The sequence below is a fragment of the Zingiber officinale genome, chromosome 3B, assembly GCF_018446385.1.
Source record: "Zingiber officinale cultivar Zhangliang chromosome 3B, Zo_v1.1, whole genome shotgun sequence".
NCBI classification, from domain to species: domain Eukaryota; kingdom Viridiplantae; phylum Streptophyta; class Magnoliopsida; order Zingiberales; family Zingiberaceae; genus Zingiber; species Zingiber officinale.
The window spans coordinates 133,566,158-133,581,211 of record NC_055991.1 but is presented as its reverse complement, the minus strand read 5'-3'; the positions used below and the strand labels follow the sequence as shown (position 1 = coordinate 133,581,211).

Sequence of the window (15,054 nt, the reverse complement as noted above, 5' to 3'; positions counted from 1 at the left end):
GCTTGTCCCCTTCTCTGCTTCCCAACTATCAGTGGTTACCTTTGTCTGACGACCGACCATGCCACTCGATCGGCGAGGATTGGCCTACCGTGGATTGTCGCTTGCCTCTTAGCTCCAGTTGTTGCTACAGGAGGATTGTCGTTCGACATCCTCGCTCAGCCAAACGAGGGCTCCCGATCATCTGGTTCGATCAGTCAACTAAGGCCTTTGACCATTTTTTACCTTGATCTTCATGTTAGCAGGCCTTTTCTCCCTTTGACCCTTCTTTGGTGTGGCCCCTCTTTATCACCGTATCACCTACTTAATAAATTATTAAGATAAAAGATAAGTGTTATTAAAAAGATGATAACTAGGATAAAGACAAAATTAATTAAATTAATAATAATTTATCATATTTGGACTACCATTTCAATCATATTTATTCTTATTTTTATATTTGTTATTATCATATTTATTATCAATATTTTTTATATATTACTTGGACAATATATATAAATACGCTAGATAGAAAATACTTACTTTTCTCAATAAATTAGTCGCGTTTGGTTCTTTGTTTGAAATCGGAATGAGAATGAGAATGAGAATCATAATATTATGGAATGAGAATAAGTATGAACATGAATAACATTCTTAAAAATAATGTTTGGTTAGTTGAATATTTTTAATCAAAATAAATTAAAATTTTATTTTTTAAAAAAATAGATGTGAGAGAAAAATATGACGTGAGAAAATTATGAGAGAGAAAATATAATAAGAAAGAATGAAAAGAGAGAATATGCGATGAGAGATGAGGAAAGAGAGTATGATGGGAGAGAGCATGGTGAGAGAGGATGAGGAGAGAGAAAATATGATAAGAGAGAAAGTGTGATGGGAGATAATAAAGAGAGAGAAAGTACAATGAGAGAAATGAGGAGAGAGAGAAATTTTGATGTGCCCCATTTTGCATGTCACTAGGCACTTCAAAATTAATAAAAATTGAAAACCTATTAAACTAAAAAGAAGAGTTGTAGTAAGATGTCCCAAGTCATATTTTTTTCCCCAAGATAACTAGTACATGTGTGTGAATCTAAATTCAAATTATTCTTTTGGTTTTCTTAATGAAATTGAGTGTTTTGGTTTTTGATCAGTTAAAAGAAAGAACAGAAATGATCTCCAATTCAAATTGAACACTCTCCAATTCAAATTGAACACTCACATCAGCAAAGTAATCTTGGCATTTTTTATTAAATTCATATTACAAATTGAATTCATCTAATTCTCAATAGTGCATTAATACAATAAAAAATAGGATCAAAGAAAGACGATGTTCAACTCTATATGATCTGCTTATGTGAACTAAGACAAGACATAATTTTTTTTGTTGTTGGGCCTGATATTTAGCATATCAGGCCTAACATGGTACTGATATGCACAATAATAGGCCTAATATTCAAAAAGAGGTTCAACATGATCCACTTATTTGAATTGAAACCCTAACACAATTCAAATTGTAATGATTCAAATGTAAAGATCACGGGTTTTTGATTTCAATAAAAAATGGATGAAATACAATAATGAAATGCAGAAATGAATAGAAAACAAATTGTAAATGCAAGTAATCAGATCATAAGATCAGAGCAAGTGATCTTTAAATCAAAGGTAAAGAAAAAGTTCCACAACTCAAATCCTTTGATCTAGTCCACTCACTCTGCCTTGACATAGAGATGCTCTTGGGTACCTCCCTTCAAGCATCCAACGAAGATTGTCCAAGCTCCCAGCTGATATCAGATGATGCTCAACTCCTTGGTCTTCCTCCAACAGCTGGTGATCTCATCGCCTGAAGAACAGAGAATAAATTCTGTGAATCGCTTAACCAGATAGATTGATCAAATCGATTTAGTATCGTTGCGGAATGAAGATCGGAATGGAATTGGAAACTCCTGGGTGCCTCCCTTCAAGCTCCGTTGGATGGCGAAATTCACAGATCGAGAACCTCCCTCGATTTGGAACGCGACAATGAACAGAAATCCAAATTACGGACTGGGGTACCTCCCTCTGTCGCTCTTTGACCTAGGATGATAAACGTCGATAGCTCAGAGATCAGCGCCGGTGAAGAAGACTATCTCTTCGATCTGGAATGTGGACGGGAGCAATGGGGAAAGAAGAAGAACAGTACAAAAATCGTGAGAGAAGAGAAAACGCTCGAACCCCAAGATCACTGTAGCTTCTCATGCCTTTTAAATAAACTTCCAATCTGATCGGGCGATCCAGAATTCTTCCATCTTGATCAACTATCCAAACATCTCAGATTTGGATCAAAAGCTTTGGATCTTCATCAATGGCTATGATCTACTTCCATATGGCTCGGATGGAGTAGATCTTCGATGAATAGCTCATATCTCTCTTAATCTTGAATGGACGATCCAAATTACTCTAAAGCTTGATCATTTTGTTTAAACTCCGATTCGAGCATAATTTTGGTTCAAATTAATCCGAGTCCAATATCCTTTGATGCCTACAAAATAACAATCAAATATTAGCATCAATTAATACATTAATAAGATAATTTATAATTAAGTCTAAGAATAAATGCAATGCATGAAATATGATGTAAATATGAGTTTCAACTATGAACAAGACATCAAATCATGCATATATGAATCAAAATAATGTAACAAAATCATGGTTATCAGTGTGTGATGGGAGAGATTAAGGAGAGAGAAAATATAATAAGAGAGAAAGTGTGATGAGAAAAAATAAAGAAATAGAGTGTGCTTGGAGAGAAGGCATGATGAGAGAGGATGATAAGAGAAAAAGTGTATTGAGAGAAAAAATGTTATGAGAGAGAATGAAGAGAGAGAAAATATGATGAGAGAAAATAAAAAAAATAATATATGATGGGAGAGATTGAGGAGAAAAAAGTATGAAGATAGAATGAAGAGAGAGAAAGTATGATGAAAGAAAATAAAGAGAGAAAAATTGATATGAAAGAAAAATTGAACAAATATATTAAAAATATTGATCTTGTCCGAAAATGGAAAGGTAGAAAGTTGGGGATGTGGTTGCTGCGTTGACTGGATGTACACCCCGTCCCACTCTACAAAACAAGCAATGTTAGTGCCGAGCTAGAGAAGGGGTCCTCGGTGTTGGCCCTCTGACGCTCAAGTCAGTCATCGAAATTGTAGAGGAAAGCAGAGCAACAGTAACGCAAGCACCAATAGTGAATAACGTGTACCTCCACCAGTGCTTAGACCTCCTTTATATAGATCCCTGGTGGACAACATGCACGCTCCTCGAAATATGAGCACGTTCTCCAATGTATCCTATGAAAGGACCTGTCAGAAAAATGTCTATGACACCATACCTTAATAGAGCATGCATATCCCTGACAAGATAGTAGAAGCTTCCGCCATACGATCCGTTTGTTGACCATGCCTCGTGTTAGCGGCACTAGCTCCCAAAAGGATATCGAGAGATATGACACTGGTTCTGCTACTTGGCCGAGCGGGGTAACGACTCGGTTGGGACTCCTCCGCTCTGTCGGCCTCAGTTGCTCTTCCTTGCGGTGACTGAGTGTAATACCTTGTCCATCTCGATCGGATAAGCTCTTCGATTTCCTCAACGTCCTGCTGTTCCACACTAAGCGTCTGGCTGTCTTACTATATTATCCCGAGCTAGACGAGTGGTCAGCTCGGGGTAAGTCTCTTGCCGATCGGACACTAATTGTCCCGACTGGCCTTACTAATCTGCTTGGCCACCGTAGGTGAGCCTTTTGACACCCTGGCATTGACCACCTTGACTTTGACCTCCACCTCAGCAGTTGACTTATGTCGGGCGGGCCTCCTTTTATCGCTGCATCACAAGTCTTCACCTTAAGTCTAGTCGAAGGAGGCTGCAAATCCGATTGACTGGACCAGTAGAGTCTTCGGTGGTTTCCACGTCCGATCGGACCATATACGCTCTCAAGTTTCTAATCGAAACAAATGTCTATGTCGTTCGACTTTATTTCGCTGGCTAGTTTTGTAGCTGCCGCTAGCATCATACCACCTAAGGCAGATGGTGCATCGACCACTCGACTATGTGATAACCCACTCTCTATACCGATCGGGACGATAGGCGACAACACTTGGCAAAATTTCACCTTTCCCTACGCTCCCTCGGATGAGCGTCCTTTCATAGTAGTTGATGTCATCCAAATTTCTTAAAGATCATGCAAATCTCTTATCATTATGGTCGAGTATGTGGTCATACCTTTTAATTAAGCCTCATTAATGTCTTTCGATGGTTGAACGCCATGTGTCCCACTTGCTGGCGTCGCACGTTTGACATAATAGGCGGATATCCGTTGGTGATATAACAGACACCTTTTCAAATTCTACGGCCGAATCTTCTCCTGATTTGTCAAACCCTGGATCAGATGGCTTAGGGTGATCTATCGCTAGGTTTATAAACCTTACTTTGCTTCACCATCGTCTTCATTCCTTGCACTTTTGTCTTCGAGCAGCAATCATTTTCTGTAAGCTTCTTCGCTCTTTCCTTATTCGAATCTGTTCGTTGCTCCTTCTTGAATCCTTTATTTTCGATGGTCAATTCTTCGCAACCCCCCTTCCCTATCCTTAGACTTTGGTATACTTCCACCGAGTCCAGGTTCGACGAGGATGACATTGAAAAGATAAAATCCGCCTACCATTTTCCCTCTAATTACTAAGTTGTCATTCCATCTACTTACGACCGGCCACATGAATCACCAGCGAGTTTTTTATGTTTTTTTAAGGATCAGTTCACCGACGACCTTCGATTCCCTGTTCATCCCTTTTTTTTACTGTTTGTAAATACTTCCATATTTCCCTTAATTAGTTAGTGTCAAACTCCTTTAGATTACTGTGCGGGGTAGTAGTTTTGTTTCGCCTGCACGACATTCGCTTGACTTCTCGGATTTTTCATTATTTTTATTATCCTAAATTGTCTGAGTCAAGAACCTTCTTGTTTCAAACCCTAGTGAACTCAGTCTATTTTGATAAAATGTCGTCTTCTAATAAGTATTAGAGGGAATATTACTTCTTTCTTCATTTTCCTGAGCTATCAGACTTCCCGACCGGCTGGCAGATGGAAGTGATGAATCCCCTATCTCTCGGGAAGTACAGAAGTCAATCAGACTTTCTCCAGGCAACTTCTAGTTTGGTCGGTCAGAAGTATCATATTCACTGGTTGCTATTGAAGGATGTCCTTTACGTGTTCAACTTGATCCTGATCCGTACGTGACTTCCGTCCAACCTTGGTATGCTCTTTCTTCTCTTTATACTTGAATCTAACTAATTTTGCTTTCTTTTTTGTAGCTCACATCATGTTAAGGGTGCGTCTGGCCGGTAAGAGCAAACTCATGGACGCAAAAATTAATGTTGTGGCTGTGGCCGAACTAGAGAGTCAAGGCCTACAACTGGTCGATTCCCACAAGTATCCGCTCGATGACGCTGAAGGAGAGGAAGCGCCGGCCAACCAGGGTTGAAGAAGTCAGACTGCGACTAGTGATGCAGTGGCCGCTACAGCGAACCTTCCTCCCGAACGACCCTCGATGATGCCTATCACGGTGGCTTCTGAGTCGGTCACTTCCGACGAACCCACCCCTGCAATGGCGCAAGAGGCGCCGCGCGGAAGTGTCCTCCCGCTCTGCCACTTCCACTCTCCAGAATCTAACCCAAGCTGGTTCACGACCATCCTCCGAGCGGGGTGAGACATCCACACCTGCTCTTCCCAAGCAAGGAGCTACAGCGCTCCACACCTCACTATCATTGGACCGGACACCGTCATTGTCCGGGTTGCTGCTGGGGACAATTTGCACACCACCGGTCACCTTCATGCAACCCTAATCCTTATTAGCAACCCAAGTGTCCCACATCTGACTATCCCCAATGCTCCATTCTACGGGCAGAGATACCTTGGAACCCTCTAGTCCGAGCGGCCAGAGACAAATAACGACAATTATCCATTTGTCGATCGAGGAGTAGCGTAGTTCGGACGATATTGCGTCCTGCACTCCCGAGCACCAGATACAGATCCATGGGTCACTCACACAAATATGGGTCGATGTCCGGGCCCGTGCGACGGTCATCTCTCCAAGGGAGCTCGCGAATAGTCATACCCAGATGCCCACTAGGGTATGCACGTTGCCTTTATACTTACTTCTTTTATCCACTCAACCCTTACAATTTCCATATTGCTGTAGTCCTGGGTCGAGAGTCTGGCCATGTACTAGAGGCTTGCCTTTTGGAACATGAAGTCCAGCAGCTGCGCACTCCGAACGACCAATTAACAGCTTATGAGGCGCACTTGGAGTAGCTGACTACCGAGACAGCCCAACTAAAGGCCGATCTGCAAAAGGGCGTTGAACTATTAGAGGCAAAGAGGGGCAAGAGCACTGAGCATGCTTCGCAACTAGCGAGACTCAATAAGTATGTCAGCTCCTTCGAGTCGAAGATCCTTTCGGCCAATATCAGAAAGCTTCGAGCCATTGAGGACCTAGAGATCAAGAACAAAGAGGCTCGGAGACTGAGGCAGCTCTAAATGCCGAGCGGGAGAGCTAATCAGCTGAGCAAGCAACGACGCAAGTATAGCTCACCGCTAAGGATGCCGAGCTGGCTACTTTGAAGGCTGAGCTGGAGGCTTCCCAAATGGCATTGAAAGTTTATCAATGCGTCGAGTCAAGGCGGTTCGAGATTCTGAAGTGAGATTACCTCCGCTCGGACCCTTTCAAAGACTGGCTCACCGACCGAGCGTTCCACCTCTTCAATATCGCTATTGATGGGACGCTCAACTAGCTGAAGGGCGGCGGCTATATCCCAACCACATTGACCAACAAGGTCATCAGTCGGGACAAGGTATCAGAGTTGCTGCCTAATGATGTGCTGGATTACCTTGAGTGAACCTACCCCCTGCAAAGCTCACCTCCTTTTGTACTACCCTTCACAAACTTGTAAAAATTTTCTAAGTTTTAATACATGATCACCCGTTTGGCGTATCTTTATTTATTTGATTCTATATTTCATCATGCATCGTCGTTCGACGTTTCTTTCCTTTGTTGGTTGTCGCACTTGTTCATGCATGCTTTGCTGCTCGGCTCAAGTAAGACTACGAACCACTTATCATTTTGCAAAAACTTTTTAAGTGTGGTTCCTTGTCCTCCCAATCGTCGATGTAACCAGTCGTTGGGATGTCCGAGCAATCACTTCAATGCTGTTGAACGACTTTATTTTAGTGAAAACTGTTGCTTCTTGGAGCAGCACGTTTCCTATTCAACCTTATTCTTGACTTATATATTCGTCGACCCTCTTCATTTGTCGTAAACTTGGTTTTAGAGCGGCTGATCAACCGTTATTCGTTGTAGGCTCACTTTTATAGCCGCTGCTCGGCTGTTGAAGGTACAAACTTAGGTTTAAAGTTGCCGCTCGATTGTTGACGAAGACCAGAGTTTAAAGTCGGCGCTCGACTATTGACAAAGACTGGGTTTAAAGTCGTCGCTCTACTGTTGATGAAGACAAATGTTTAAAGTCGTCGCTCGACTGTTGCCGAAGATCGGGGTTTAAAGTTGCTACTCGACTATTGACGAAAACCAGGGTTTAAAGTCACCGCTCGACTATTGCTGAACACAGGAGCTTAAAGTCGCCGCTCGACGGTTGACGAAGACCGGGGCTTAAAGTTGTCGCTCAACTGTTGTCGAAGACCGGGGTTTAAAGTCACCATTCAACTATTGACAAAGACAGGGTTTAAAGTCGCCACTCGACTGTTGACGAAGATAAGAGTTTAAAGTCACCTCTTGACTATTGCCGAAGACAAGAGTTTAAAGTCGTTGCTCTACTGTTGACGAAGATAGAGGTTTAAAGTCGTCACTCGACTGTTGATGAAGACATGGGTCTAAAGTCGCCGCTCGACTGTTGATTGGCGTAGACAAGAGTTTATAGTCGTCGCTCGATTGCTGACGTAGACAGGGGTTTAAAGTTGTCGCTCGACTATTGATTAGCGTAGACAAGGGTTTACAGTCACCACTCAACTTTTAACTTGGCTGGTCGGCACAAGAGTCTGGAACACTTGAGATTTTTATTCATTCTTTTCCTGCATCCACAAGACATACACTTATACAAGTACGTCTAGATTTATTCTCGCACCTTGCCTCCGACCGGTTGGGGTGGATTTGAACCTCCTTCATTTCTTCATAGACCAGCGAAGGAGGTTCCTCCCTGATAACATTCACCTCCAAGCGCGGGTTCTTCCGAGCGGTCCGTGCTTCGGACTTGACCATCTCGACGTAGCATCGTCGAAAGACCAACTGGTCACGTTTGACTTCGCCCACCTCATTGTCCACCGAAACTTAATCTTCTGGCAGAAGGTGGACATCACTGCTCAGTACTCATTAAAAGCCGGTCGACCCAGTATGACGTTGTACGTGGACGACGCGCCCACCACAATGAAGTCCATGGTCCTGATCCTCTTAAGCGGCTCCTCTCCGAGCGAAATGGTCAGTTGTGCCTGGCCAAGCGGCAACACTTCATTGTTTGTGAAGCCGTAGAGTAGGGTCGTCATTGGCTACAACTCGCCCCTGTCGATTTGCAGCTAGTCGAATACCTTTTTGAATATAATATTTACCCATCTCCATGTATCAACAAAGGTTCGGTAAATAATATCATTAGCGATTATTGCTCGGATGATCAAGGTGTCTTCATGAGGGATCTCCACTTTCTCTAAGTCTCAGGGGTCGAAGTTTATTTCAGATCATTCGACCTTCTCCTTGCTGCACTACACAGCGTGAATCTCCAGTCGCCGAGCGTGCGATTTTCTCGCTTGGTTGGAATCACCGTCGGTCGGCCACTAGCAATCATTTCAATTTCTCCTCGAGCAGCGTTGCTCCTGTTTTCTTCCTCCTGAGCCGAGGGTCTATTCCGCTCAGCAGAAGCTCAGGTGGGACTCATGTTGTTCCTTAGCTGGGGCTGATGATGGCACCGCTCAGACGCCCCTCTCTCTTAATCCTTCCAACCGGTTGACCGGTGTCTATGATGCTGATCGGGTGATGGTGACCGACGACGATATCCTCTTGGAGCCAGTCGGCTTGCAATCAGAGTAAGATCATAGCAGTCACGTGTGTTGTGCATCATTGACTGATAGAATGAGCAGAATAATGGCATCCATACCTTGTCTTTTGCAGCCTTTGGGTGATCGACTACTACATGCTGCACGACATGTATCCTTGGCTCCTGGTGTTGCTGGGCTTCTCCCTGATCGAGGCCCCTTTGGGGGTTGATGGCTACTTGATGGTCGTCGCTCGAGCGCTGCAATGGGCTCGGCAGGCGCCTCCTTTCTTTTGGCTTCTTGGACTCCCTTTACCTTTATGTATTCTATGGCCCTCCTGAGAAGGTGGTCGAAATCCCTCGGTGGTTTCCGGATGAGTGATCGGAAAAAATCCCTTTCGATAAGGCCTTGAGCGAAGGTGTTCACCAATACTTCTGTAGAGATCGAGGGAATATCCATAGTCACCTAGTTGAAGTGCTGGATGCAAACCCTTAGTGCCTCCCTGACCACCCTTGCTACAAGGAGAACAGATTGACGCTTGTCTTCTAGTGACGGTGACTATTGGCGAAGTGGTGTAAAAACGCCGCTCAGAAGTCCTTGAAGCTGTGAATTGATCCATTTGACAATCTCTTAAACCAACGTTGTACTGATTCGGAGAGGGTGACGAGGAAGACCCGACACTTCACCCTGTCGGCGTAGTGATGAAGTGTGGCCGCGTTGTCAAACTTGGCCAAGTGGTCGTCCGGATTGGTAGTGTCGTTGTATTCTCCAATCGCTAGTGGTGTGTAATGTCTGGGCAAAGGGTCATCCAAAATCCCCTGTGAAAATTGTTGATTGATCTGCTCGAGCGAATTATCGTCCCTTGGTACCTTCCCTTTTCACGCGTGTCAAACGGGTGTGTCATCCAAGGAAGACCCTCAATCCTTGTCCACTCAACCCTGCTCCTCTGATAGAGTCCGGAACAATGCACGACGGAAAGGGATTGGCGCATTGGGTGCCTCCCCATATGTGTCGATCGACATCTTGTTATGCATATATATATATATATATATATATTAATACAAAAGATGTGTTAATATAATTATGGGTATGTGATAGGTACATCTTGTCTTCTTTGGAAAGATGATGTATATTAACGTTCAACTGATAAAGTAAATTGAAGCTATATATCCTAACACACTATATATATATATATATATATATATATATATATATATATATATATATATATATATATATATATATATATATATATATATATAATCCTGTCCGAAATCTGAGTCAGACGAAGGTTGGATGAGCTGTTGCTGGGGTTGACGGAGAGACGACTAGGACACCCTTATCTCACGTTCTCCAGAGAATGTACACTCACGCGGCGCTAACGAACGGTGGTCACTAAGGCGACGGTACTTCAGTACTTGGAGTTCTGCGCACACTCAGACAAGCACACGGTGTTGGAGTGTATACTAAAAGCCTAGCTTTTGGTATAAACATTTATCTAGAAATAAGAATCACATTGGTCAAATGTCTACATTTATGATAAATGTAGTTGTTCAATTAATTTATATTGTAGATGACATGGTGTGTAGTGTCACACACAGAAGATCATGTTATCAGTACCTTATAAATTATAAACAGTAGCTCACGACCATGATGGAAAGGAACAAACCATTGGAAGGTCGTAGTGTAATTAGGTATTAGTTTATCTTGACTATATAATTACACTAGTACACTCAGAGTGTATTGAGTAGGACCATTTGAGGTCGTTTCTTTTATACTGACTTTATAAAGAAACAAAGACCTCGGTTATTATGGAAGTGTGTGCTCTTAATCCTAATGTAATAACAAGCACATATATTTGATATTTATTTCTTTAATTTATCAATGGGTGAGATTTAGTTCGTTGAATCAATAAACCCGATAAGTTGGGAAATGGTATCACTTATAGTGTGTGTTGTTGATTATAGAAGGAAGCCGTGTCCTAGAGATACTAGGTTGATAATGTCCTCAAGAGGAGCTCATAAAGATTGTCATGTTAAACCCTGCAGGTGGACTTAGTCCGACATGATAATAAGGTTGAGTGGTACTACTCTTGGACTTAGATATTAATTAAATGAGTTGTCAGTAACTCACTTAATTAGTGGACATTTGATATCTTAAACACAGGGAGACTAACACACTCATAATAAGAAGGAGCCCAAAAATATAATTTGAGATTGGTGCGGTAGTTCAATGATAGTTCTCTAGTGGAATGAATTATCATTGATAAAATTAAGTTGTGTGTTCGGGGCGAACACGGGATGCTTAATTTTATCGGGAGACCAAAACCAATTCCTCCTCTCGGTCCCTATCGTAGCCTCTTATTTATAGAGTTCTATACCCACCTTCTATACCCACCAATAAGGGGCCGGCCAAGCTAGCTTGGGATCAAGCTAGGGTCGGCCTAGGTATAGATTGGGTGGCCGGCCCTAGCTTGAACCCAAGCTAGTAGGGCCGGCCAAAATAAATTAAAAAAGAAATTTAATTTTAATTTTTATTATTATGTGGAAGATATATTTTAAAGAGAATTAAAATTAAAATATCTCTCTTGTAAAAGATCTACAAAAGATTAAAGAAAGAGATTAGATCTCTTTCCTTATTTGTAGATTGGAGAGATGTTTTATTTTTCTTTAAAATTATTCACATGTTGATAAAATTAAAATTATAGAAATTTCCTTTTATCAACCATGAAGAGATTTTAAAGAGAAATTTTATTTTTTAAAATTTCCGGAAACAAATTAGGAAGTTTTAATTGTTGATTAAAACTTGTCCTCTTTTGTTTTCCAATAATGTGGCCGGCCACTTGAAATTAATTGGGGAAATTTTATTTTATTTCTCTCAATTAAATCATGTCAAGGAAATTAAGGAAAATTTATTGTAATTAAATTTCCTAATTTGCCTAGGCCAAGGAATATAAAAGAAGGGGTGAGGGTGCCTTCACAAGACACAACATCTATTATTCCTCTCCCTCTTTTGTTCCTTGGTGTGGCCGGCCAACCTCTCCCTCTCTTCCTCTTGTGGTGGCCGAACCCTACCCTTCTATTGGAGCTCTTGTGGTGGCCGGATACTACTCGGAGAAGAAGAAGAAGAAGAAGGAGAGAAAGCTAGCATCTCTTAGAGCTTGGTTAGTATTTTGTTTTTCTTCCTTGGTGAAGCTTCCTCTTTGTTGGCCGAACCTAGCTAGGAGGAGAAGAAGGTGATTGGTGGTTTCTCGTCTCGGAAGATCGTTGCCCACACAACGTCCGAGGTTAGAAGAGGAATACGGTAGAAGATCAAGAATTATAATTGATATGGTGATGAAGAGAGGTCTCACTAAAAACAGGTCAAAGTAAAAAAGATCGACGAAGAGATCAAAGTCAAGTAAGGTGTCAAAATCGGCCGAGCAAACCAGCTATGGCCGCAAGGACGACATGGCCAATCGGATGAGCAAGGGCAAGCGGATAACACAAGATTAAGAGACGAATAGACGATGCCTGTCCCGATCGCCATCCTTGCTGAGTGGTCGGCACTTTCGTCTGAGTAAAAGACAGCCCTCTACTGAACGAACAGGCCGAGCGGGGGAGATTGTTCTGCAGCATGATCAAGTGGGGGTGCCCCAGCCAAGTGGACGCCGATCAACTTATAGCGGGATCCACTTATGTATCTTCTCGTATCCTTTTAAAAATTTATACCACTGACAATAAAATATGTTTTGTAGATAAATCATATTTTAGAAGCTTCGAACACACCTACGGCCCAGGCCTGCCAGGCCTCGGCCCAGGCTGCCTTTGTATGGCCCTCGAGCCTGATGATGGTGTTTGCTCTCCAACGTTGACTGAGACGTACTGATGGCTTAAAGAACTAAAGAAACAAATCTACAGTGACCTTTTGACCTGAATAGAAGGTTCCCAAGTTTGGAGAAGATGCAAACCTAAATGACTTCAACCAAGAGCATGCCTAAAAACCAAGGAAAAAGAAACAAAGAACAGGACCGCAGTGTTTCTTGACTTGTAATTAGATCCTAATGCTGATACATTCACACACACACATCCTCTTCAAACCACCCTCGCTAGCTCCTTTTTTACTAATTAAAAGATCAGATTATTCAACACAAACACAAAGTTGATTCCACCATTAAGAGCATGCATGTTGGAGTGTGGGCTGTCTCCCAATCTCCCTTGCTTTACAAGTTTGAACTTTGAAGCATGGAGGTAGACGAAAGCCAATCAACTATCATTATCTATCAACTACTACCACACAGTGAAGCTTATAAATGGCTCTCTCTCGGCATCATCCTAATCATGCAGTACTTGTCTAATTAATCAGCAATGGCTTCCTTCACTAGCTTCCCTGCATTTCTTGCGACATTATCATTGCTCCTTTGTGCAGCTGCATTAGCCTCTGCGCAACTCAGTTCGACTTTCTACAACACCTCCTGCCCGAACACACTGTCGATCATCCAGAGCGCAGTCAAGTCTGCAGTGAGCAAGGAACGACGCATGGCTGCCTCGCTGTTGAGGATTCACTTCCATGACTGCTTCGTTCAAGCAAGTCTTAACCTTCGTGATTAATTATTTTAATTAATTAATTAATTAATGTTGGTCGACGTACGGCATGCAGGGATGCGATGGCTCGGTGTTGCTGGACGACACCTCGAGTTTCACAGGAGAGAAGACGGCCACTCCCAACAATAACTCACTGAGAGGGTTCGATGTCGTCGACGACATCAAGTCCAAGCTCGAAAGCTCATGCAAGCAAGTCGTCTCGTGCGCCGACATCCTCGCAGTCGCCGCTCGTGACGCTGTCGTCGCAGTATAAATGCTTAATTAATTATATTAATACAAATTCGATTAATTAATTATTAATTAACTCCTTAATTTCGCAGTTAGGAGGCCCTTCGTGGACAGTCCAATTAGGGAGGAGAGACTCCACCACCGCTAGCTTTAGCTCTGCCAACAGTGACATCCCCAGCCCTGCTTTTAACCTCACCGACCTCATCACTGCTTTCTCCAACAAGGGACTCAGCACCAGTGACATGGTAGCTCTCTCTGGTAATAATTGTTAACACTAATTAAATAAAAAAGATGGAAGTTAATTTGTGCGACGGTTAATTAATTAATTAAGTTACATTAATATTTGTTTTAGGGGCGCATACGATAGGTCAAGCGAGGTGCACCAACTTTCGCACTCGGATTCACAACGAGACCAACATCAATTCATCCTTCGCGTCGTCCCTTCGGTCCAACTGTCCGAGCTCCGGCGGCGACGACGATAGCCTTGCTCCGCTGGACGCCGCGACCCCGACCGCCTTCGACGGCTTCTACTACAAGAACTTGGTGAGCAACAAGGGCCTCTTGCACTCGGACCAGCAGCTTTACGGGGGAGGCTCCACGGACTCGCAAGTGAGCTCCTACACCTCCAAGAACTCCAAGTTCTTCGCCGATTTCGGCAGCGCCATGGTGAAGATGGGAAACATCAGTCCTCTCACCGGAAGCAGTGGGGAGATCAGGACCAACTGCCGGAAGACCAACTAATTAATTAAATTACTATATGTGGTGACTGATTATGTAAGCATGCCTTAATTTGTGCATGATATATCACTAAGTATGGGAAAAGTCCTAATTAAAAAATAAAATAAAGTATTAATATAATATTTTCTCACAAAGCCATCTTAACATTAATTTGACTTTAATACACTTTAAAACGATAGGATAAATTCATAATTTATAAAAAAAAATAGATAAATTTGAGAAGTATTAATTTTGAGACAAAAAAGATGGATGATGACTCCATTTTGTATATATGTGTGGACTTTTTTGACATTGCAAAATATCATGAGTGTCATATCGCAATTATAAATGAGGTTGGAATGAGGTTGGGAGGTATTATAATCGAGCTAGGTCACATATTAAATGTATTTATGTATTACTATATGATTTGATTAAAAAATTATATACAGAGATGGAGCACCTAACTAAATAAAGACATCCAATTAGACTA

The 15,054-nt window shown here is 42.3% G+C and overlaps 1 protein-coding gene across 1 annotated transcript; it reads left to right on the top strand.

Annotated features, from left to right (window-relative positions):
• The first annotated feature begins 13,365 nt into the window (after positions 1 to 13,365).
• Positions 13,366 to 14,715, top strand: LOC121968654 (cationic peroxidase 1-like). Its single transcript, XM_042518961.1, has 4 exons — positions 13,366 to 13,601; positions 13,675 to 13,866; positions 13,940 to 14,105; positions 14,200 to 14,715. Exons 1-4 carry the CDS (start codon positions 13,383 to 13,385, stop codon positions 14,586 to 14,588), a joined length of 966 nt encoding a protein of 321 aa, XP_042374895.1. The 5' UTR covers positions 13,366 to 13,382; the 3' UTR covers positions 14,589 to 14,715.
• The last annotated feature ends 339 nt before the right edge of the window (positions 14,716 to 15,054 follow it).